This window comes from Notolepis coatsorum (assembly GCF_963971535.1).
Source record: "Notolepis coatsorum genome assembly, contig: SCAFFOLD_403, whole genome shotgun sequence".
Classification (NCBI taxonomy): Eukaryota; Metazoa; Chordata; class Actinopteri; order Aulopiformes; family Paralepididae; genus Notolepis; species Notolepis coatsorum.
The window spans coordinates 36,282-61,357 of NW_028174536.1; the positions used below are offsets into that span (position 1 = coordinate 36,282).

The 25,076-nt window shown below is 49.0% G+C and overlaps 1 protein-coding gene across 1 annotated transcript in view; it reads left to right on the forward strand.

Annotated features, from left to right (window-relative positions):
- Positions 1–23,061, forward strand: part of LOC311247532 (solute carrier organic anion transporter family member 1C1-like) — a gene marked incomplete at both ends in the record, with an annotated part of 38,127 nt that extends 15,066 nt beyond the window's left edge. Inside the window, 4 exons of the mRNA XM_084338574.1 lie at positions 6,222–6,409; positions 7,576–7,640; positions 20,579–20,693; positions 22,731–23,061. Of these exons, the coding sequence (XP_084194700.1) occupies positions 6,222–6,409; positions 7,576–7,640; positions 20,579–20,693; positions 22,731–23,061 (699 nt within the window). The remainder of the gene's footprint in view (positions 1–6,221; positions 6,410–7,575; positions 7,641–20,578; positions 20,694–22,730) is intronic.
- Between the last annotated feature and the right edge of the window lie 2,015 nt (positions 23,062–25,076).

The window sequence follows — 25,076 nt, forward strand, 5'->3', positions numbered from 1 at the left end:
AATCCCAGTTAGCCCAGCGCACAACAGAAACAGAGAGGTGACTGATCCAAATAAATATCCAAGTGACTTGATCTTCGGTGTGATACACACAGTTAGCAAAGTCCAGAGAAAAAACAATACGGTAATCCAAAGTGTAAATCCAACAACAAAAATTAGGTGAGAACAGTATAACAAAAACGGGATCTCTTCGGTGTTTCACAAACACAAAAAACGGGTGATCCAAAAAGAACTGTTTCCAAAAACTCACCAGAGCGCAACGCGTAAAGCGGGCAGATAAACGAGGCGCAGCTTCGTACGGGGAATCAGGTTCTCCACAGGGATACTTCACGAAAGTCCTGGGGAGCAAGAGACAGGGAACAGCGACGGGAAAGAAAGGCAGATGCAGGGAATATTCAAAACGATCCAACATCGATACTAGGGGAATCAGGGTATATAAAGCCACAGGGCGCTGATGACAAGCTGTGACAGCTGCGGGATGAAATTGATCATTGCTCCAGAAGCATGTGGTGGGAAGAGCACCAATCAACACGGCATCTTACAGGAAAGAAGCGTGTGGCGGGGAATGCAATTAATTAACAAAATACCTTAAAGGAACGGAGCGAGTGGGTGGGGAGCGGACAAAACCTCACAGTACCCCCCCCTCCACGGGAGCCACCCGGCGACCAGGCCGACCCGGCTCGCCCGGATGGGCACGATGGAAGTCGGTGATCAGGCCGGGATCTACGATGAGCCGGCGGGAGACCCAGCGGACCTGCCACTGGGGGTGACCGTCCACCATCTTGGGAGGAGGTGGTTCCGGAGCAGGAGGCATCAGGGGACTGAGAGAGACAGGCTTAACCCGGGACACATGGAAAACGGGGTGAATGTGCATGGACGCAGGAAGCTTAAGACGCACCGCCGCCGGACTGAGTACCTTCAGAACCTCGAAAGGTCCGACGAACCGGGGGTTAAGTTTCTTGGCCGAGGACCGAAGTGGGAGGTCCCTCGCGGAAAGCCACACCCTCTGCCCAGGGTGGTACATCAGCGCAGGAACCCGGCGCCGGTCAGCCCCACGACAGGCGCGCTCTGATGACCGGAGCAGCGCGGTCCTGGCGATCTCCCAGACCCGACGGCACCGGTCGAGGTGGTCCTGTACGGAGGGAACTGCCACCTCCGTCTCCTGTGCAGGGAAAAGAGGGGGTTGGTAGCCCAGGGTTACCTCAAAGGGTGAGAGGCCGGTGGCGGAACTGACCATGGAGTTGATGGAGTACTCGACCCAGGGAAGGAAACGGCTCCAAGAAGCTGGTCTCTCGGCAGCCACACACCGAAGAGCAGACTCCACGCTCTGGTTCATCCTCTCCGTTTGTCCGTTAGTCTGGGGATGATAACCAGAGGAAAGACTGACCGTTGCCCCCAATCCCTTGCAAAAAGCCCGCCATACCTGGGAAGTGAACTGGGGCCCCCGGTCCGAGACGACGTCCTGGGGAAAACCATGGAGGCGAAACACGTGGTGTGTCAGGAGGTCCGCCGTCTCGGCCGCCGAGGGAAGTTTGGGAAGGGCCACGAGGTGAACCCCCTTGCTGAACCGATCCACCACGGTCAGAAGGCATGTGTTCCCCTGGGAGGAGGGAAGACCCGTGACGAAGTCCAGCGCCACATGTGACCAAGGACGGCTCGGAATGGGAAGCGGCTGCAATAGCCCGGAGGGTGCCTGGTGGGAGGCCTTGCTGCGGGCGCAGACTGCGCAGGCCAGTACGAACTCCTTGACGTCGTTCCTCATGGTGGGCCACCAGAATCGACGAGCCAGGAAGGAGAACGTGCGATGAATGCCCGGGTGGCAGGCGAACCGGCTGGTATGGCCCCACTGGAGGACCCGGGACCGGACCGAGTCGGGGACGAAGAGACGATGAACCGGTACATTGCCTGGAGCGCGATGGAAGCGTAGGGCACGCCTTACCACCCCCTCGATGCCCAAGGTGACGACTCCTACCACCCTGGCCTCTGGGAGGATGGGAGTCGGGTCTTCAGTGGTTGGAGCCCCCTTGGAGTGTAACCGGGACAGGGAGTCGGCCTTCGTGTTGCGGGAACCAGGGCGAAACGTCAGCGAGAAGTCGAACCGACTGAGGAAGCTGGCCCATCTTGCCTGCCGGCCATTGAGGCGCTTGGAAGCACGGATGTACGTCAGGTTCTTGTGGTCCGTCCAAATGGTAAACGGCTCCTCGGCCCCCTCTAGCCAATGACGCCACTCCTCGAAGGCAGCCACAACCGCCAGCAGCTCCCGATTGCCGATGTCATAGTTCCTCTCGGCAGGGAGGAACCGACGCGAGTAGAAGGCGCACGGATGTACCTTCTGGTCCGTTGCCGACCGCTGGGATAAGATAGCTCCCAGTCCAGTATCCGAGGCGTCCACCTCAACGATGAACTGTCTCTTGGGGTCTGGATGGAGCAAGATCGGGGCGGAAGTGAACCTCTTCTTGAGGGAGCGGAACGCAGCACACGCCGCTGGGGACCAGTCGAACGGCAGGGCGGGAGAGGTCAGTCTGGTAAGCGGTTCCGCCACTTGACTGTAGTTCCGGATGAACCTTCGGTAGAAGTTGGCGAACCCGAGGAAGCTCTGTAACTCCTTCCGAGAGGTGGGTTCCGGCCATTCCTCCACGGCCTGGATCTTGCGAGGATCAGCTCGGGTCAAGCCTTTCTCCACGATGAAGCCCAGGTAATCGACGGAGTCGGAGTGGAATCGGCACTTCTCCGCCTTGACGAAGAGCCGATTGTGGAGGAGGTGCTCCAGCACACGGCGGACATGCTGGATGTGTTCCTCGAGGGTCTTGGAGAAGATGAGGATGTCGTCTAGGTATACTACCACAAACTCCTCCAGCATGTCACGAAAGACGTCGTTCATGAGCGCCTGGAATACCGCCGGAGCGTTGGTGAGGCCGAACGGCATCACCAGGTACTCGTAGTGGCCCCTGGGAGTCTTGAAGGCGGTCTTCCATTCATCGCCCTCTCGGATACAGACTAGATGGTAGGCACTCCGGAGGTCCAGCTTGGTAAAGACTGTAGCCTGGGTGAGAGGCTCGAAGGTGGAGTTCATGAGAGGTAGAGGATACTTGTTCTTAATGGTGATCTCGTTGAGCTGGCGATAGTCGATGCAGGGTCGAAGGTCTCCATCCTTCTTCCCAACAAAGAAGAAACCGGCCGCCACAGGAGAGGAGGAAGGCCGAATGGGTCCTGCTTCCAAGGACTCAGAGATGTATTGATCCATCGCTGCCTTCTCCGGGACGGTCAGACTGTAGAGGCGGCTGCCAGGAAGGGGAGCCCCTGAGCGGAGGTCGATGGCACAGTCGTAAGGCCGGTGAGGCGGAAGGGCCTGAGCCCTGGACTTATTGAAAACCTCCATGAGGTCGTGGTACTCGGGGGGGTATGGTCGAGAGGTCCGGAGGCGGCTCACCAACGGATCTCCGGGGCGGGGGACAGGACGCCGCCTGAAGACACTGGGCATGACAGGAGGAGCTCCAACCCTTGATGGTACCGGAGGACCAGGCGATGTGGGGCTCGTGCAGCGCGAGCCAGGGCCGGCCCAGGACTACTGGGACAAGAGGGGATCTGGTGATAAGGAACTGGAGTCTCTCAACGTGGTTACCAGCAATGGTGAGCAGGACAGGGCAGGTGCGTTGAGTGATGTCAGCCAGGCGGTGTTGGTCCAATGCGAATACCTCCAATGGCCTCACTAGGTCCTCAAGTGGAATGTTGGCCCGGGTAGCAAACTCGAAGTCTAGGAAACTCTCGTCAGCCCCCGAGTCAATGAGTGCCTCCACCGTGGCCCGTTGGTCCGCCCAGGCCAGGGTGACGCTCATCAGATGGCCAGGTGGTGCACGGCTCTGGGAATGAGAAAAACGGCTCACCAGGATCTCCCGGGGTCCCGGCGAGCCTGGTCTTTTGGCCGGGTGGGGCAGTTGGCGATACGGTGTCCCTCCCGACCGCAGTAGAGGCAAAGGCCGGACCTGAACCTCGCCTCCCGTTCAGCTTGGCTAAGATGAGAACGTCCCAGCTGCATGGGTTCCTCCTCGGGTACCGAACGGGAGGGAAAAAAGCCACCAGTCGTGTTGGGAGCAGGGCGACCAGCAGTACCGTCACGAGTACGGGGGGTCCGGAGTACCTCTGGAGGTCCCTGTCGGGTTCTCTCACGTCTTCTCTCCTGGAGGCGTCCGTCGATGCGAATGGCGAGGCTGAACAGGTCCTCGAGGGACTCAGGTTCCTCACGGGTCGCGAGCTGGTCCCTGACTGCGTCGTTGAGCCCCCTCATGAAGGTAAGACGAAGTGCTTGATCGTTCCAACCGCTCTCCGTAGCCGCCAGTCTGAACTCCAGCACGTAGTCGGTAACCCCGCCGCTGCCCTGCCGGAAGGTACCCAACCGGGCTCCAGGGTCCTGACCACGGGCTGGATGGTGGAAAACCCTGCGGAGCTCAGCCACGAAGTCTGGGTAGGAGAAACAGAAGTCTGCCTCCATTGCCCAGGAGGCAGTGACCCACTGGGCTGCCCGGCCTGAGAGCAAGTTAGTCATGTAGGCCACTCGGGCTCCCCTTGAAGTGAAACGACTGGGTTGATGACGAAAAACCAACTCACATTGCATGATGAATGTGGCACAATCCTCGAAGTTACCGTCGAACAGCCGTGGTTCGGAGAGACGGGGCTCCCGAGGTGCGGGATCGGGAGGCGCGGGCCCTGCCAGGGCTGCGGGTGATGCTCCGGCCAAGGCTCCTGAAGGAAGTGGGGTTACAAGCAAGGTGTTAACGGTTTCACTCAGCGTGTGTAAGTGGAGGAGAATACTAGACTGCTGGCTAGCCAGAGAGCCCAGGGACCCCTGAATAGGCAGGACCTGCTCTCGGAGTTCCTGTACAGCAGCCGCAGCCGCATCTAGCAGTAGGCTGTGGCCCTTGGTTAACTCTATCTGGCCTGCCAATGCTGTTCTGACTCTCTCTGTGTCGGCTGGGGTCGTCATGGTTGGATCGTAATGTTAGGGTTTGTAACCGACCCCAAGCGCAACGGCACAGAGAGAGTTGTTTCAGAGTTAGCCAAAGCAAGGGCGTATTTATTCTCAGAGTCACAAGATAGAATTAGGTTGAGCAACAGAACAAACGGGGAATCTGGCATGTGAAGAATGTTGCGGCTCTGCAGATTCTCCCAGTAGGTGGTGGTGAGGAATTAGCTTGTGACGTCTGAGCCGCTCTGCAGATCCTCCCAGCATACACTCCAGGTGGAAACGGAGGGAGAGAGAGAAATCCCAGTTAGCCCAGCGCACAACAGAAACAGAGAGGTGACTGATCCAAATAAATATCCAAGTGACTTGATCTTCGGTGTGATACACACAGTTAGCAGAGTCCAGAGAAAAAACAATACGGTAATCCAAAGTGTAAATCCAACAACAAAAATTAGGTGAGAACAGTATAACAAAAACGGGATCTCTTCGGTGTTTCACAAACACACAAAAAACGGGTGATCCAAAAAGAACTGTTTCCAAAAACTCACCAGAGCGCAACGTGTAAATCGGGCAGATAAACGAGGCGCAGCTTCGTACGGGGAATCAGGTTCTCCACAGGGATACTTCACGAAAGTCCTGGGGAGCAAGAGACAGGGAACAGCGACGGGAAAGAAAGGCAGATGCAGGGAATATTCAAAACGATCCAACATCGATACTAGGGGAATCAGGGTATATAAAGCCACAGGACGCTGATGACAAGCTGTGACAGCTGCGGGATGAAATTGATCATTGCTCCAGAAGCGTGTGGTGGGAAGAGCACCAATCAACACGGCATCTTACAGGAAAGAAGCGTGTGGCGGGGAATGCAATTAATTAACAAAATACCTTAAAGGAACGGAGCGAGTGGGTGGGGAGCGGACCAAACCTCACAGAAAGAAAGAAAGAAAGAAAGAAAGAAAGAAAGAAAGAAAGAAAGAAAGAAAGAAAGAAAGAAAGAAAGAAAGAAAGAAAGAAAGAAAGAAAGAAAGAAAGAAAGAAAGAAAGAAAGAAAGAAAGAAAGAAAGAAAGAAAGAAAGAAAGAAAGAAAGAAAGAAAGAAAGAAAGAAAGAAAGAAAGAAAGAAAGAAAGAAAGAAAGAAAGAAAGAAAGAAAGAAAGAAAGAAAGAAAGAAAGAAAGAAAGAAAGAAAAGTACCAGTAAGGATGAATATTTTGTCATATATTTTTTTAGATAAACATTTTTGGTCATTGTTTTGTGTCTCCCAAGGTCTTCCACAACTGCAGCTGCGTGTCATCTGGCTCGCCAGCAGGGGGCGGCAGCACGTCGGTGAGGCTCGGCCAGTGTCCCGACTCCAGGGCCTGCAGCCGCAGCTTCACCTCCTACATGGCCCTGTCCGTCCTCAGCGACTTCATCCGCTCCCTGGGATTCACGCCGGGCTACATGGTCATCATACGGTCAGCCCTCTGCCCTGTCAGGCTACTGGCTCCTCTGTTACTGTTCTGTTACTCCTCTTATTACACCTCTGTTACTCCTCTGCTACTCCTCTTATTACACCTCTGTTACTCCTCTGTTACTGCTCTGTTACTCCTCTGTTACTCCTCTTATTACACCTCTGCTACTCCTCTGCTACTTCATTCCTTAGTGCAGTGTGTTATTAGTCCAATACAAAGTAAACAGTGGCTCAGGAGGTAGAACAGTCGTCTGGTAATCCGGAGGTTCCAGGTTCAATGTTGAAGTGTCCTTGAGCAAAACTCCTTCTTTTTTTTTTATCCACTTTTTCTCTCATTTTTCTATATTTTCCTCCCATCCCAATTTCATATCGTCCAATTCAACCCTCCCCTGTCACAAACGCTGTTTCTTGCCTCCCACAAGCCGGCTGCAATGTGGACTAAGTCATACATAGCACAAGTCCCCTCCGGTACTTGAGGTAACAGCAGTCGCATCTTTTCACCTGCGCAGCTCGATCTCTCAGTGGCGAGGAGTAACGCGTGGGAGGCTCACGCTGCCCCCGACACTTCCTGATTCTACTGCGCAGGCGCACCAACCGACCTGTAGGAGTCGCTGTCCACAACGCCCGATCCCCACCCATCAGTTTCCCACCCCCTAATACGGCCAATGTGTATTAGTACGGACGACCAGCTAAACTGAAAGCAATGTGGAGCGCCTTGCCCACTACGCCACGTAGCCGACCCTCCTTGAGCAAAACTCCTAACTGCTCCCGATGAGCAGGTTGGCACCTCGCATGGTCACCTCTGCCGTCGGTGTGAATGTGTGCGTGAATGGGTACAAATGTGAGGAACAAATTGTAAAGCGCTTTGGTTAAAAGAGCTATATAAATGCCCCATATACCACTTACAATAGGGGGCCAAAATGGGTCATGGGTCTGTTTCTTTTCGGCCCCCCTCATGCCGGGAGTACACGTATGTTTTGAGGAACACGTATGTTTTGAGGACCTCGGGGTCCCAGAGTGAAACTTAATTTTGGTCCCGGGCTGCAAGAGTTTAAAGAACCTTTTGCTTTTGGCTCACTTGCCTGTAAGCTGTTATCTGTTATCTACCTGGTATCTATCTGTTATCCATCGTTATCTATCTGTTATCTATCTACTATCTTGTGTTTCCAGGTGCATCTCAGCAGAGCTCAAACCCCTGGCGCTGGGCATCCAGACCCTGACTGTTAGGGCCTTAGGTAAACCCCATCACTTTCTCAGCTGCACATAAAAAGGCTTTTTGTGACTCTTTTGTCTGTCTGGTTTTCAGAGTCATCGTTATCTTTAACAGCCTAACAGCGGACGAATGGATCAGACTCACTCCATTGGTAGAAAAGATACCATTCGTCTCACTCGGGAGCATGCTTTAGCTCGATGGGTAGTCATCTATCAAGTGGGCAGGCGACGAATCTCTGGGTCTGAGATGCAGGGGTGTAAAGTACTTTAGTAATTGCACTTTGTTACAATACTTAAGTACTGTTTTTGGGGATTTGTACTTTACTCGAGTATTACAAGAAGGGCCAGAGCCGACTCTACTTCCTCAGAAGGCTGAGATCATTCAATGTCTGTACAAGGATGTTGAGGATGTTCTATGAGTCGGTGGTGGCGGGCGCCTTCTTGTACGCTGTGACCTGCTGGGGCAGCGGACTGAGAGCAGGGGACGCAAACAGGCTGGATAAGCTGGTCAGGAAGGCCAGTAGCGTGGTTGGGGTGGAGCTGGACTCCCTAGCGAGGGTGGTGGAGAGGAGGAGCCTTGCTAAGCTCCAGGCCATCAGGGAAAACCCCACCCACCCACTATACACAGACTTGGCTGACAGGAGGAGCATGTTCAGTGCTAGGCTCACACTACCTAAATGCAGCACTGAACGGCACAGGAAGTCCTTCATTCCAACAGCCATCAGACTATACAATGCATCACTGTGCCTCACTGCATCACTGAGCACAGAGTGGCAGTTACCATCTTCCTAGACTCTTACTTTTGAAACAGCCCTGTGCAATACTACACCTACTGTAGACCTCAGTATATTTTTACTGTATTTATTTACTGTCAATTTGATTTGTTTGTTATTCTTATTCGTGACCTGTTCTGTTTAAATCTTTAATGTTGAGCGATTTGCAGTGTCAAATTTCCCTCTGGATAATAAAAGTATTTCTATTCTATTCTATTCTATTAGGTTTGTATACTTGTACTTTTACTCAATTACATTTCAGAGAAAAAAAACATACTTTTTACTCCTTACATTTAAAATGCAGACCTACAAAGTACAAATCTCTCAGGTCCAACCATTTTAACCTGTTAAGCCGTAAGGTCCCTGTAACTGAGGGGTACAATTCCCTGACTGTATTGATAAGTATGGTATCATTAAACCACTACCGCTTTATGTACTTTAACTACTGGCCATACAGTACACAATATCTAAATATGATGAACACTTTCCACAATGAAACCGGTTCCAGACAAAGGTAATAATCAAATATTTAATGGAGCAAAAGGTACATAGAATATTTATCTCTTACATTTATCATTTGAATGCACTTGTAAGGCAAATGAGTATTCGTAGGCAAATCAACACTGAATGTCCAATCTCTGGTTACGCAGGAAGCAAGTATACAACCTGGCTCTTAGGGAATTATATCGATGGTACACTTAATGATATAGCGGGATACACTGAAGGGGTCCTCCCGGTTGTAAGCCGGTAGGGGGGGTAGGAGAGCTGTCGGTAGTAGACCGTCTGGCCAACGATGTCTAGGGAGACTTCAAGTACAGAAGACAGTGCGATAGACTCTTGATCCGCAGATGAATACACCTTGGTTCTCTTGTAGGCTGTAGCTGTAGCTCCACAATGAAGAAGAAGCTAGGCGACCTCAGTCTCTCTGAGCGCCGTCTCAACTTGACTCCTCTCGGGGGTAAATCCAACACTCACCGGCGTTGGCGATTATCCGCTCCACAAATCACAGTACCAAAGCAAATATATATTCCAGCCGCATAGGGCTCAGCAGTCGTCGGGTAGGTAATCCAGTGTACATGTCCATTCGGTCCTCGCCTAGAACTCCTCGGATGAAAGCGCCATGTGTGGTCGGCCCAGCCTGGATAAGACTCTAGATAACACGAGGAAGCGATGGGGATGCTGGTCACTTTAGAACTCTAACTGCACGATGCACCATACATAATAGACTATTATTAACCTAATAGAAATATGTCGCACTCGACGGTACAGTGCCAAACTCTGACAATTCAGTTATTAATTCGCACGAGGTCTCAATGCTATTCTGGGGCCAAATAGGCCATACTTCACCGCACGTCGTATCGTGGGTGAGGCTTCACGTTCTGTTACTAAGTTGGAGGGTAAGGGACTAAGGGACTTCTACATTCACTTGCGCCATATTTATATGCACGGTGAACAAATAGTGCCACTCTCATTTCGGTAGCCGTATTCCTGCGCAGAGCCGGGGCTAGTAGGGACATGTCTCGTCGGTACCATTGAACTTGGCTCCAAGGGGCTGGTCCCCTGGCGCCAGGTCCTTGTCCAATAAGAGAATGAACTATTATGGGCTATAGTAGGCTAAAGGGATATTCCGTGTATATGTACAAGGAATATACAAGGGATATCAAACGATATACAAATACTATTCAATATATATCCATAAATAAATATATATATTCGGTTTAATCTGATCCTTCGTAACAGCCGCCCCCTAATTAGTCCCACCTAATTAGCTAAGCAGAGACAGATTAACCGCACTGTCCACTACTCAATGTCCGCTGTAAGGGTCAGTCAATTCAAAAAGTCATGGGGTCATGGTCGTCATCGATAGTATCGGGGAGCCTTGGCAGTTCTATTAGCCTCGCCACGGGTCGGGTGTAGGTCCGCCCTTGGACGAGCACTTCAGCTGCTCGGACCTTTCCGTCGGCACCGGTGATCACTTTGCTTACGCGGCCAGCCGGCCACATAGCTCGGGGTAGTGACTGGTCGATAATCATGACGACTGTTCCTTCTGTCAAATTGTCTCTCTCTTTCACCCATTTCTGGCGGGTCTGTAGAGACGGTAGGTAGTGGAGTAGGAAGCTGTTCCAAAACTTGTCAGCCAGTACTTGACTGTACCTCCACATTCTTCGGCCGTTCGCTTCTTCAGGCCTGTACATTGTCTGGGGTAGCGCGGGGTCCAGCCGCCCCATCAAGAGTGTGTTGGGGGTGACTGGGTCGACATCTGCTACATCACTTGAGACGTAACCGAGGGGCTTTGAGTTCAATACTCCCTCGATCTCCGTGAGGACTGTCATTAGGACTTCTTCCGCCACAGTCTGGGCCCCAAGCACGGCGTACAGGGCTGTCTTTATGGAACGTACTTCTCGTTCCCAGGTTCCACCGAAGTGAGGTGCGTTCGGGGGATTAAACTGGAAGTCAATCTGGGATGGAGCGAGGTGGGTCTTAAGTTCTGGGCCCATAGCTTGGAAGCTCTCTCTCAGCTCTCTTTCTCCGCCTTTGAAGTTTGTCCCGTGATCAGACAATAATGTAGACGGTTTTCCTTTCCGTGATGTGAATCTTCGGAAGGCCATAAGGAATGAGTCTGTGCTCATGGTTGGAAGGAGTTCGATATGTATCGCTCTGGTGGTCATGCATTTGAATACAATACCCCACCGCTTCTCGGTTCCTCTTCCTTTCTTTATATACAGCGGGCCGAAACAGTCCATACCGGTGGAGTGAAAAGGCTTGTCGCCGAGTCGGAGGCGACAGGGAGGTAGGTCAGCCATCCGGGGTATACTGGGCTGTGCGCGCCACTTACGACAGTCTAGACAGGTTCGCTGGAAGCGCCGCACTGCTTCTCTCCCTTGCAGTATCCAATAACGACGTCTGATCTCCGCGAAGACTCTCTCTGCTCCTGCGTGATGCACATCCTCGTCGTATTTCTTTATGATCAGCTCTGTGACCTTGTGTCGGCTGTTCAAGACTATCGGGTACTTAACGTCATCCGGTAAGTCTGGAGCTCTCCGCAGACGACCACCCACTCTGATGAGACTATGGGCGTCGCTCTCGGGGGCTAGGTGGAGCAGTCTGCTGTCTGATGGGACGGGCTTTGCTCCCTGTAGACAGTCTAGCTCGTCGGGGAACAAGTCTCTCTGGGCTCGTTGTAGTTGAAGAAGTTCTGCTTCTTCGTAGTCAGCTGCTGAAATGTCAGTAGTGGGCTGAATCTCTGGGTGGTGCCACAGAAATGTCTTTAGCTGCGCACTCTGTAGGGTGAGGCAATCGTCTATGTCGGGGTCTGTGGAGGCGATTGTGTTCAATCCACAGAACATAGATTTCTTGTTTTCGGCCTCCTCTTTACTCGCCTCCCGTGGGGTGGGTGTAGGCCACTCTTCTTCCGGGAGCTTGAGAAACTCTGGTCCGTCACTGTAGAGGTTGTGACTGGTGAGGTCATCCAGGGACATTCCCCGGGTGATGACGTCAGCTGGATTGTGTTTGGTGTCCACATACCTCCAGCTCGCTACTTCTGTTAACTCTTGAATCTCGGTGATTCTGACTCCCACGAAGACCTTGTATCTGCATGAATCAGACCTGATCCATGTGAGTACTGTCGTGGAGTCTGACCACAAGATTGTTCTTTGCACCGGAATGGTGAGTTCACGTTGGATTAACGTGGCGAGCTGCGCTCCTGCTAGGGCTGCGCAGAGCTCTAGACGCGGGATAGATTGTTGCTTTCGTGGGGCTATTCTTGAGCGAGCCAGGATGAAAGCAGTATGTATTTCTCCTCCCTCCTCTTGGGCACGCAAGTAGGCCACCGAACCGTAGGCTACTTCGGAGGCGTCACTGAAGACGTGTAGATCCATCTTGCATGTCTCTGGCCTCACTGTGGGTGGGAAGTAGCTGCGGCGTATATTAACACCTGGGAGTGAGCGGAGTTCCGTCTCCCACTCTCTCCATGTGGATGCAAGGTGTGCGGGTATGGGATCGTCCCAGCCCTGATCCTTGTCCCATAGTGCTCTTACAATCATCTTTGCCCTGGTGGTGTAAGGTAGAATACATCCCAACGGGTCATATTGTCTGGCGAGTGTTCTATACACACTCCGTCTGGTGGTCGGTATTGCCGTCGACCTTCCCTGCTCCGTGGTCAGGGGTTTGTGTCTATAGTGGAGCGAGTCTGTTTTGAAGCGCCAGACTAGTCCTAGTGTCATTTCTTGGGCTTCTCCTGGGATGGTCGCCATCCAGGTCTCGCTGCTCGCTGCCTTGTCCTCGGGGGAGAGGCTGCGCAATACTTGCGGGTCGCTGCTGGCCCACTGCCGGAGATCAAAGCCGCCTTTGATCAGGGAGGCGCGTAGCTTGAGTAGAAGAGCCTCGGCTTCTTCTCGGGTCGAAACGCTTTGTAAACAGTTGTCCACGTAGAAACTGTTTTTCACACTTTGTCGGACCTCTTCATCTGCTGCTGGGTCCTCTGCGACGTGTTTTTGTAGTGCAAACGTAGCACAGCATGGGCTGCATGTGGTTCCGAAAGGGAGGACTTCCCATTGATAGATGGCTGGGTGCTCATCTCCGATCCTCTCTCTCCATAGGAACCGCAGCAGGGGTTTGTCCTCCTCCACTAGTCTCACCTGCAGGAACATCCCTTTGATGTCGCCGCTGATAGCCACCTTGTCCTGGCGGAAGCGTAGTAGCACGCCTAGTAGAGAGGGGCCGAGTGTTGGGCCGGGCAAGAGCTCTTTATTCAGATTTTGTGATCCGATCTGGTAGCTGCAGTTAAACACAATGCGATCCTTGCCGTTGTGGTGGACCTTGTGGTGCGGCACGTACCATGATTCGGTCGTCTGATCGGCCTCTTTAATGTCAATCTTCTTTACGTGTCCCGCTGTGATTAGCTTATCAATCTCAGCGCGGTACACAGTCTCTTGAGCGGGGTCTTTGGCTAGGCGCCGCTCTGTGTTCAATAGATACCGCTCCGTAGCTTCTTTCGTGGCGTGAAAGGTGGGCATTCCCTCTCGCCTCAGGAGTGGAGTTGCGTATCTCATCACTCCGCTGACTGTGACTCTCTTTGTCCCTTGCTCGAGGAGGGTTATAGCGTAAATGTCTTCTTTAGAACGAATGTCTTTCTTTTCGTTCTTAAAGGGCATTGTCTCTAGTGTCCATAGCCTCTCGACATGCTGCAGGAGAGTGGTGTCTTCTTCTGTCACTCTGGAGTGGAGGCAGCTAGTGGCTGCTGTTCGGTTAAGAGATTTAGCGAGGGGGCCTTGTAATGTCCATCCTAGGCGGGTCTCGACTGCTGCAGGACAGCCTCTGGGTCCTGTATGGACCCGGTCTATCGGGACTATGAGGTCTGCATGGTCAGAGCCTATCAGCAGGGTCGGGGTGGCGCCGTCTATGAGCGGGATAGGTAGTTGACGCAGGTGCACATATTTATCCATCAGCTTGGCGATGGGGTAGGTGTACTGTGATAGTCCTATTTCTTGGCTGGTGAAAGCATTAGTAATCCTATACCGTCTCTCTGGCTGCCCGCTTGCTGCGATAGTGAAGGAGACATTCTCGCCCTTTATCGTCTTTAGATCTCTTCTTATTGTCCGAATCGTCATCTGGTTTTCGCTCCCCCGCAGTCCCAGCTGGGCCGCAGCGGACGCGAGGAGAAGGGTCTTCTCTGACCCGTCATCAAGGACGGCGTAAGTGTCCATGACCTTATCTTGGTAACTCAATGTTACACGGACCACCTTTAAGAGCACCTGGGCGCCCCCGCTGCTGGCGGGGTCAATGTACATGACACTTGCCTTTGTGCTGCTCGATGGTGCAGGCTTTCTTCTGTTACTGTCGTGTAGGACATCTAGGTGGGCTCCGTCACACCGACTACACCTCTTCTTTAGGCGGCACTCGGCTGCCATGTGACTGCGCGCACATCGGTAACAGCGCCTGTTGGACTTTATCCAGTGACTCACTTCTTCAGCGGTCATCTTCTTGAACAGGTCACATTGTGACAACCAGTGTTCCTTCTCGCAGTACGGGCACACCATCTTCCACTTCTCTTTCATCGAGGGGGTACTGTGGTTCTTGCTGCTCGGTACTGATTCTGATTGGTGCATGACAGTCACCGATCTTCGGCCATCGTTTGCTCTCCTAGGTCCCTCTCTGGAGCTTGGTGTGCTCCGCACGAACGTATCCAATCGTAGGCTGCTGACTTCTCTCGCCAGGAAGTCGGCTAGGTCTAGGAGGGATGGCTCGGGACCGTTAGGGTCACGGTGGTCTCTTTGCCGCCTGAAGCGCTCCTGTCTGGCGGGCGGCAGCTTCTCTAAAATCCTCTCGACGTTAGAGTTGGCGTATAGTTCGTGCATACCCTTTTCTCGTTGCGCTCCCAGCATCCCTACCAGGGACTGTACTTTTATAGACAGGTCGTCTAGTGAGCGATTGTCTGTTGCTGGGGGTAGGCGGTCAATATGCCTTATCTCTTGTATTACGTAATCCCATATACGTCCATATCTCTGGTCCAGCGCTGCTAGAGCCGCGGTGTATGGGGTCGTAGAGGTGGCATAGGCTAGCGCTATGTTGTGCGCTCGGGGCACTTTCAGGTGCTTCAATAAGATAGCATACTTGTGGCGTTCATCAGCGACATCCACCATCATTGTCTCTAAGCACATCCGGAGCTCCGTGTACTGTGCTCGATTCTCATGGGTGAAGTCTGGAAACGTCGGTGTGCCAATGTATGACGCCGTGGATGGCTGGCACATCGGTGAGCGTTGGAAGAGAGGCCTCCTAGGCGAGTCTCCTCTTACGCCTCTCGGTGGGCTGGTACCGGCAGGGTACCATGGCCCGCTGGTCCAGGTGCTGTTCCTCGGGGCTGGTCGTGCGTCATGCTCACCCGTGAATAGAGTCGGGGGTCTGTAGCGCAGCGCCGCGGGGGTATAGCCTGGGCTGTACTGGACCTCCTGGTCCTGCGGAGTACTGTGCTGCTGTCGGGCTTGACTCTCCTCCTCTCCCTCTTCTTCTTCTGTCAGGTCCTCTAGATCCTGTAATCGTCTATTTAGCCTCTCCGCGGTGTACGCCATTCCTTCCTTGTAGCTGGGTCTCACTGGGACCGGTCGGGGAAGGGGGTCGGAGGGGGGTATAGGCTCTCTCTGGTGGTCGAGTTCAGGGTCGCCTGATCGGTCAGGGGACGGTGCCCTTGACACGTGTCTTGATGAGGCCCTGGAACCCCGTGCGGAGGGAGGGGGTGTTGCCTTGGCGATCAGCTGCTCCATTAGCTGCGCTTGTAATCTGTCGCGCTCGACTTCGCGCTTGGTGAGATCTGCTTCTCTTTGGGCACCGGCAGCGGCACGCTGGGTGTCGGCCCGGTCTCTTGCCATATTCTCTTCCGTCTGAAGGCGTCTCATCTCCAGACGTATGCGCTCTTCGTCGCTCCGTTGCTGCGCTTGAATGCGTTCTCTTTCCATAGTAGAATGTTCGCGTTCACTAAGCGTCTGCGCTTGGAGTCGATCGCACTCTGTTGAGGCTGCTAGGCTGGCGAGGAACGCCTTTGCCAGCATCTTGTCCGCCTCGCTGGGGGACGACGCTGGTTGAGGTGATCCGCTCCTGGCAGTACTCGTTGGAGATGCGTTCTCCTGCGGGGAGTCCTGGAGCTCTATCTCCTCGGCGCTCTCCTCATCTTGTACCGTGCAGAGTTCCATCTCTGGAGGGTTGTCTTCCTCCCGGAGCTCGCCGGGGACTACTTCTTCGGTGTTGGCGGGGGGTAAAGTCATGTCAGTTCCCTCCTGGTCCCCACCGTGAGCTTGGTCAGTTACATTAGAACCCACTAGGGCCTCTGTGGTCGGGGTATCCTGGTCGATAGGGTCGGACATAATTTTACTTTCTACTTTTACCGCGTTTACCGTCTGTAGAAGGCTAGGTAGTTTACTGACAGCGTAATCCTCTAAGTACTGAGGTGGCTGCCGTCTACGCTGCGGGCGTTCTACTTTAGGATGGTCGTTTCGTGGAGTGTTCATCATAGGCCATTTCAATATTAATACCACTATATTAATATTACACTAATTACCCTCCGGCTCGAAGGACCAATTGTAACTGAGGGGTACAATTCCCTGACTGTATTGATAAGTATGGTATCATTAAACCACTACCGCTTTATGTACTTTAACTACTGGCCATACAGTACACAATATCTAAATATGATGAACACTTTCCACAATGAAACCGGTTCCAGACAAAGGTAATAATCAAATATTTAATGGAGCAAAAGGTACATAGAATATTTATCTCTTACATTTATCATTTGAATGCACTTGTAAGGCAAATGAGTATTCGTAGGCAAATCAACACTGAATGTCCAATCTCTGGTTACGCAGGAAGCAAGTATACAACCTGGCTCTTAGGGAATTATATCGATGGTACACTTAATGATATAGCGGGATACACTGAAGGGGTCCTCCCGGTTGTAAGCCGGTAGGGGGGGTAGGAGAGCTGTCGGTAGTAGACCGTCTGGCCAACGATGTCTAGGGAGACTTCAAGTACAGAAGACAGTGCGATAGACTCTTGATCCGCAGATGAATACACCTTGGTTCTCTTGTAGGCTGTAGCTGTAGCTCCACAATGAAGAAGAAGCTAGGCGACCTCAGTCTCTCTGAGCGCCGTCTCAACTTGACTCCTCTCGGGGGTAAATCCAACACTCACCGGCGTTGGCGATTATCCGCTCCACAAATCACAGTACCAAAGCAAATATATATTCCAGCCGCATAGGGCTCAGCAGTCGTCGGGTAGGTAATCCAGTGTACATGTCCATTCGGTCCTCGCCTAGAACTCCTCGGATGAAAGCGCCATGTGTGGTCGGCCCAGCCTGGATAAGACTCTAGATAACACGAGGAAGCGATGGGGATGCTGGTCACTTTAGAACTCTAACTGCACGATGCACCATACATAATAGACTATTATTAACCTAATAGAAATATGTCGCACTCGACGGTACAGTGCCAAACTCTGACAATTCAGTTATTAATTCGCACGAGGTCTCAATGCTATTCTGGGGCCAAATAGGCCATACTTCACCGCACGTCGTATCGTGGGTGAGGCTTCACGTTCTGTTACTAAGTTGGAGGGTAAGGGACTAAGGGACTTCTACATTCACTTGCGCCATATTTATATGCACGGTGAACAAATAGTGCCACTCTCATTTCGGTAGCCGTATTCCTGCGCAGAGCCGGGGCTAGTAGGGACATGTCTCGTCGGTACCATTGAACTTGGCTCCAAGGGGCTGGTCCCCTGGCACCAGGTCCTTGTCCAATAAGAGAATGAACTATTATGGGCTATAGTAGGCTAAAGGGATATTCCGTGTATATGTACAAGGAATATACAAGGGATATCAAACGATATACAAATACTATTCAATATATATCCATAAATAAATATATATATTCGGTTTAATCTGATCCTTCGTAACAGTCCCCCAATTTGGGGACCCTGCTTTTCTTGATCATAAATCGATCAATAGAGACTGTATTAGATCCCCAATTATCATATCATGGGGTATCATTGGAAAGCCACACTCATCGGCTACAACCCTGTCCAAAGATTTTCGAGATCGCCAAATGATTGACGGAGCTAGAGCCCCGGGAGTCGGGGGTGGTAATGTGTACTTTTGCATACTTTGGCGCACGCCTCACATATCGGCATGTAACTCGAGAACCGCTGAACGGATCTTGTCACCTGAAAGGGCAATCGACAGGCAACAAATAGGGCTTTAATCATATCTTGTATTAAAATAAATGCACACCTGAGCCGCTAGAGTTCGGCAAAGTGGCATCGCGAATCGTCCTCATGTGGGCACTTGGATGTTAAGAGGATATTATGTTTTTTTTGTTTTTTGTTTTTAGCCAAGAGTAAAGACCATAACCCTATCAAAACAGTAGTCAAAGTGTATATTTTAATTTTTACGGATGTTTTATACGATTTACCGAAAATAAGAATTTATCGAAAAAATGCTAATTATATACATTTTTTTTATCCACTTTTTCTCCTCCTTTTTCTATTTTTCTCCCATCCCAATTCTCCCCTCCCAGGTCTTGAACGTTGCTCACATGTGCCCCCCACTGGCCGGTTGTAGGGAGGATAGAAGCATGTCACATGTCCCCTCCGATACATGTGCAGGCAGCCAGTCGCATCTTTTCACCTGCCAGCGTGGACCCTCATTTGGCGAGGAGTAACGTGTAGGAGGCTGACACTGCCCCCGCCATTTTCCTGTCTCTGCTGTGCAGGCGCCCCAACCAACCTGTAGGAGTCGCTGTTCACAACGTCCAGATTACCACCCGTCGACTTCCCACCCGCTAACTCTGCCCATTGAGTTAGTATGACGACGGAGGCAACGCCGACAGCCGGATTCAAACCCGGTGTCTCTTGCGTTGGTGACGAGCGCAATGTCCGCTGTGCCACCCAGCCGTCCTAATTATATCTATTTTATTGTAAAACCGCAAGGAAATGACTAAATCCAGATTTAACCCTGCCATTGGAAAGAGGAGCCTTTTCCCTATCCATAGATGTATGATTTGGCCATAATAAGGTCAAGGTCAAGTTCAAGGTCAAATATGGTTCAAGGTCATTTATTACTGTATCTACAAATCCTTCTGTTTAATCATCTTCCCTTTATTCATTTGCTTAGATTTCTTTTACACTTGATCTCAAGAAGGTGCTGAACGAGCTCAGTGAGCGACCGGCACAGATGCAAAAATTTATCATAATTTATATTCTCCTTTTTTTCATTATACTCAAGCCTAGTAACAGACACAATATTTCTGACACTGGAAATACATACCCCCAGGTCCCTAGATGTTCCTAGATACCAAGAACATGCAACTTGGCCTTGTAGAAGTGGAGCAATCTTCCATTTACTTAGGCATGTACCTTTGTACCATTTAGGCGAGATTTCTGAAAATAGGGCTCCAGCTTAACAGGTTTGTTTCTCTGGCCGAACTAACGTTAACGTTATTAATCCTGCGGCCGCACTTTATTTAAAAACAGCCAATCAAATCCCAATCAATGGAAAATTAACCCGCCCATACCCATGCTGATTGGTCCTTGTGCGAGACTAGAAAGCGGGGATCTTTGATTAAACACCTGCTATCAGAAGAATAGACAGTCATAAAAAGGTTTTTACTTTTACTTTTTAGTACTTAAGTTTAAAAGTAGAAAGTCGCGAGTCGCGGTCCGTCATTACAGTTCATTACTGTAGGTTTATTCAGTCATTCATCGCAATGCATCGATCCTAAGGTGACGATTCAACTGCATCGATTTGAAAATTTAAGAATTGATTATTAAAATGTTTTATTTTTATTTATTTATTATAATTCTTTTTTTTATGTATTTTAATGTCGATTTTTTTTATTGACCTATAGTCCATTCATGCTGAGTGAATCAGTTCCCCCAGCCACATTTGTGTATAATTTATTTGGGGGGGAATTAACTGATAGAAAATTAATCAAATCGCATCGAATCGAATGATGCATTGAATCGTTGCCTGAAGAATCGTAATCGAATTGAATCGCTGTGGGGTCGAATCGTTACACCCCTATTTCCTACCATAATAAGTTCCGTCTGAGGGAACATAGGACTCAGGAAACATAAGGGAACCATGCAACTTAAAATAGTTTTGAGGGAACATTTGATTGAGGGAACATTGGACTGAGGGACCATTTGATTGAGGGAACATTGGACTGAGGGAACATTTGATTGAGGGAACATTGGACTGAGGGAACATTTGATTGAGGGAACATTTGATTGAGGGAAGGTTGGACTGAGGGAGCAGTGGACTGAGGGAACATTGGACTGCGGGAACATTTGATTGAGGGAACATTGGACTGAGGGAACATTTGATTGAGGGAACATTTGATTGAGGGAACATTGGACTGAGGGCAAATAATCACCATGGGTCTCATTTATCAAAAATATTCTTTAATTAACTTTGTGCTATATTCCATTGTACAATTGACAGAAATGCGTTATAATAACCTTTGTCGTTTCACAGAAAACCGGTGAAAATGAATGTAAACCTCCGGTTTTGACATCAAGATAACTTCATAAATCCCAACTTTTGGCTCGGTCGTAAAGCACAACATTTTGTGCGTAAGAAGAACCTCTTAATGTGAACGGGGTGTGGGGTTCTCTCTCTCTCTCTCTGCCCGTCTGTCCAGGCGGTATTCCTGCACCAATGTACTTCGGAGCTCTGATTGATTCAACGTGCCTGATGTGGGGGGTGACGTGTGGGGGCAGAGGGGCCTGTCGCATGTATGACTCGGATACCTACAGGTAAGCAGCGCGCGGCGGCGGGCCCAACCAGGAAGCGCATCAGTGGAAGTGGAATTTCAAAACGGGTCTCATTTGAAAGCCGTTTAGACATCTACATATTTTATACACACACACAAAATAAATGTAATGTTTGCTTGAAATGTAATGTTTGCATATAATCTTTTCTATATACCTATTAAATAGGTATATAGAAAAGATTATATGCAAACATTACATTTACATTACATGTGTGTACACGTGCATATGATGCATATAACTCTGTATAACATGTACAATAATGTTGTATACCGTATACATATAATTATATTTACTGCATATATATATTTATCCACATCTGTCTGTCTGTATATACCTGCAATCCTTCTTACATACCTGTAGATTCTATCTATATCTGTACATATCCCTTACCTACTCTTACTATAGTTATACCGCTGGCCAGTATGACTTACTACTACCATGGTGTCTTTATACCTTTATCACTGTAAATAATAATACTATAACACTGTACATACATGTGATTAGCATTATTACTTAGGAGTACTAATTGATTATTTTATATCCTGTCTATATATTTGATTTTTTTATTTGAAGTCTTTATTTCGAACATGCAATGAATACAACAAACAATAACAAAAAAGAAAAACAACTCAATCTGCATGTTCGAAAAGGAGTAGGAAGAAGTATACACTTATTTAATCCTACCCCTTTTCCACTACTCAAATGAGTGTACTATTTTAAACATAAAAAAGAAAAGAAAAGAAAAAAAAAATATATATATGCAAAACAAAAAACAAAAACTATATATGTATAAAATAAAATAAAATAGAAAACAAAATAAAAATGTAAACACCCGTGAATATCAAGTCCCTTCCTCATCCCTGTACCTTGTGAACATAATTTCCTTATACATCAGTTTGAATTGTCTCATGTTTGGACATTGCTTTAGCACCACATTTAGACTGTTCCACAGTTTCACTCCACATATTGAGATGCAGTGTTTTCTCATGGTAGTACGTTTAGCACCTTTAAATTGTGTTCTCCCCTCAGATTATAACCCCCGTCCCTATCAAAGAACAATTCTTGAATGTTTCTTGGAAGTGCATGACTTTTTGCTTTATACATTAATTGTGCCGTTTTAAATTCCACAAGATCATTTAACTTCAATGTCTTTGACTCCAGAAACAATATGTTAGTGTGATCACGATAACCTGCAATGTGAACTATCCTTATGGCCCTTTTTTGGAGTATAAAAAGTTATACTAAAAGTAAATATTAATCACCTGTACATTGTATATTGCTATTGCAATACTTTTCTGTTACATTTGCACTCTTCCACCACTACTTATTTTCATTGTAGTGGACTTGTGCTGTATAATGACAATACATTTTAATCTAATCGAATACATTTGTATCTAAATGCAAACCATTTGAATCCCTAGATGGTTGTATATCTATCTATAAGCTGTCATTTGAAATAACAAGGGTTGTATTTTGCGCAGTCTTTTTGAATGCTACATGCTATCATACAGTATATCTTGACGTTGAAACTGTGACACACAATACATTCCTCGTAATTTTAAATGAAAGGCCTTTAAGTTTGATTCAGCCCTAGGATTTTCCAATTTCCAAATCAAAGCAATGACATTGTAAGTTTACAGCACTATCCTGCAACGCACCGATATTCCTGTAGATGGTGCTCCACTCAGCTGCAATTGCCTGCTTGTGATCCCAGCTTTCTGTGAGGAAGTGAGCCTTAAAGTGTTGCTTATTATATTAAAAAATGTATTATACTTTTTCTTTTATAATACATCCACAGAGCTTTTAGAAAGGTGCAGAAAAAAGTATTGCTTTTCCCCCCAAACAATTATTGATTATTTGATGTATCATTAAAATACATTTAGCAGAGCTTACTCTATTTCTGCTGGGCAGGTAAACTCACTCTTGCTAATTCCCTGTCCTGTAACATTCAGCGCCTGTTCCACATAGCAGCATGACATGAACTTAAAATGAACCCGTCCTCTCCTCTTTTGTTTTCAGGGTCATCTTCCTGGGTCTGATTACTAGTCTCAGCGGCTCCTCCTACTTCTTCATCATTGTTGTCATCGTCCTCCTCAGGCGACAGTTTCGGAAGCCAACGGGGCCCAACGAGCCCCTGCAACCCGACATCGAACTCCAAATACCATCAGAACCCACAGAGGACCGGACCAGCGAGCCGCCTCACACCCCCAAAGAGCGGGTGAGGATGGAGGCGGGACAGGGTGAGGGAGAGGGGACTGGCACCGACGACCAGAGAGCCCTCCCCACACGTAAGGACGTAGAGGAGGAGCAGCCTACCAAATCCCAGACAGAGAACACAAAATTAATGTGATCCCCCCGACTCCTAGCCAAGGAGGAAAAAGGGAGAAGGAGGTGGAGGGGGAGGAGAAGGAAGGAGTGAGGTCAGAGGGAGAGGTGAAAGAGAGAGAAGAAAAGCCCGGCGAGACGGCCAAGGCAGAGGGAGACAGAAGCACAGATTACTGCAGCGAGGCAGAGGAATGTCTGTCTCACGATGGAGAGGCTGAGGGGAGCGCAAAGGCCCCAACATTAAACTGGGTTCAAACTGGGTTAGCTAGAGCTAGCACATTCCTTTACCCCAAAACATGAACGAGAGCGTGTTCTAAGCACACATTAATGGATAACTCATGGGGGAGAGTTAGGCCTATTCTCCAGTTCTCAAATCGTATATGTTAATTCACCTGCCCGTTAGACACCATGCACTTCCCATTCAACTCCAAGCGATGTCAAAATCAAATGTCAGAGATTCCAGAAAGTCTAGTGACTTAATCCGCGGAAGGTATTTGTGTGTCCTTCATGAAACCTTGGCCTTTTGCCTTTTGAAGCGTTAAAAATCAATCGTTTTAACCCCGCGTTTATCCAATGTGTTCCTGAATGTGCACATCGATCGGAAAAGGCTCAATGCCCACATTCAGAAAAAGGGTTGATGTGTACAAATGCCTAAATGTCCAAATCCAAATGTCAAGTATGTAGCTTACAGTACGTTCCTTTCACCTGGCCTTGGCCCTGATAAGCACCAGCTCTCACCACTACACAAACTGAACTCTGGAGTCATTGGACTTGGAAGTACTGCATGAGGCTATGGGTGCCTGCCCAGAGAACCCACAACTGGATTTACAAGGAGATCCTCATATTTTAACTCTATTTACCGGTAGCACATGATGATTTTTATTGTGTGTCTGTGAGTGTGTGTTTGTGTGCAATGCATGTGTATTTTGAGTATTGTATATTGAGGTCTATTAGTTGCACACGCTACACATACAAGCCCAGCGCAGTCCCTCCAGGATCTTGTGTTTTTGCTCAACATCTCTGCATTAAATGGCCATATAAAGAGAGCCGTTTGGATTGTTTTGGACCAATTGTTGCACTTTACCGTATAAATCGTCCAATCAGACAGTGTGTGTGTGTGTCTGTGTCTACATGACTTTTAACATGAGGTAACTATGTCTTTTAAATCTAAAGAATTTTTACTGAAAAAGAATTGAGAACATTTGAAACTGCATAGTGATTTCTGAGAAAATCCGCTGCAAAATCAACAATTTAGGGTTGTCATCGTTTTATGCGGTTTGACAGTTTAGACGAGAGCGCAAAGGTTTACCGTTTCTAGGAATTCCACCCTGGAAGGTGGTCTCACTTTTTTACGGTTTCACCCCGTAAAAATGCCGTTTCCGTATAAACGAAAGGCACATCTGAATTTTTTTTTTTGCGGATTCACCTGCTAGCGTTTCCGTCTAAACGGGGCCTAATCTCCTCTAGTGGGATGTGATGTGAATACCATACAAATACATTTAGAACAGAAGAGAGACGTGTGTGTGTTTGAGCTGACATATGTAGTATTGGTCACATCTGCCATGACGACAAAAACCAAACATAACACCAGCTTATCGGACATCGGAATCATCCGTTTAATTGAATGCACCCTGCATGTGAGCCTGGCATACTCCCCTGGACATACAATCCACATGTCATACTGTAAAATAGGCAAGACCCGCGGGTTGCATTCATGGTTATACTGTAGGTGTTTTACATGTGTGTACCCATGACTGGAGTACAGTATGATAGATCTGGGTTAGAACCCAGCGCTACAAGGTGCGTTCAAAGTGACGATGATCAATGTGTCCTGCAATTCACATGGGGGTTTTCATTCATTCAACTCATCCAACCTTTATTTAAACTTGGTTTTACAGTGACGGTGAGCATACAATTAAAAGAGATAGGATAACACAAAGATAAAAACAGGTAATCACAGCACGATAATACCAAGATGAAATAAGATAAAAACAAGTAATCACAGCATGATGAAAAGAAGATAAAATAAGTATGAGCAGA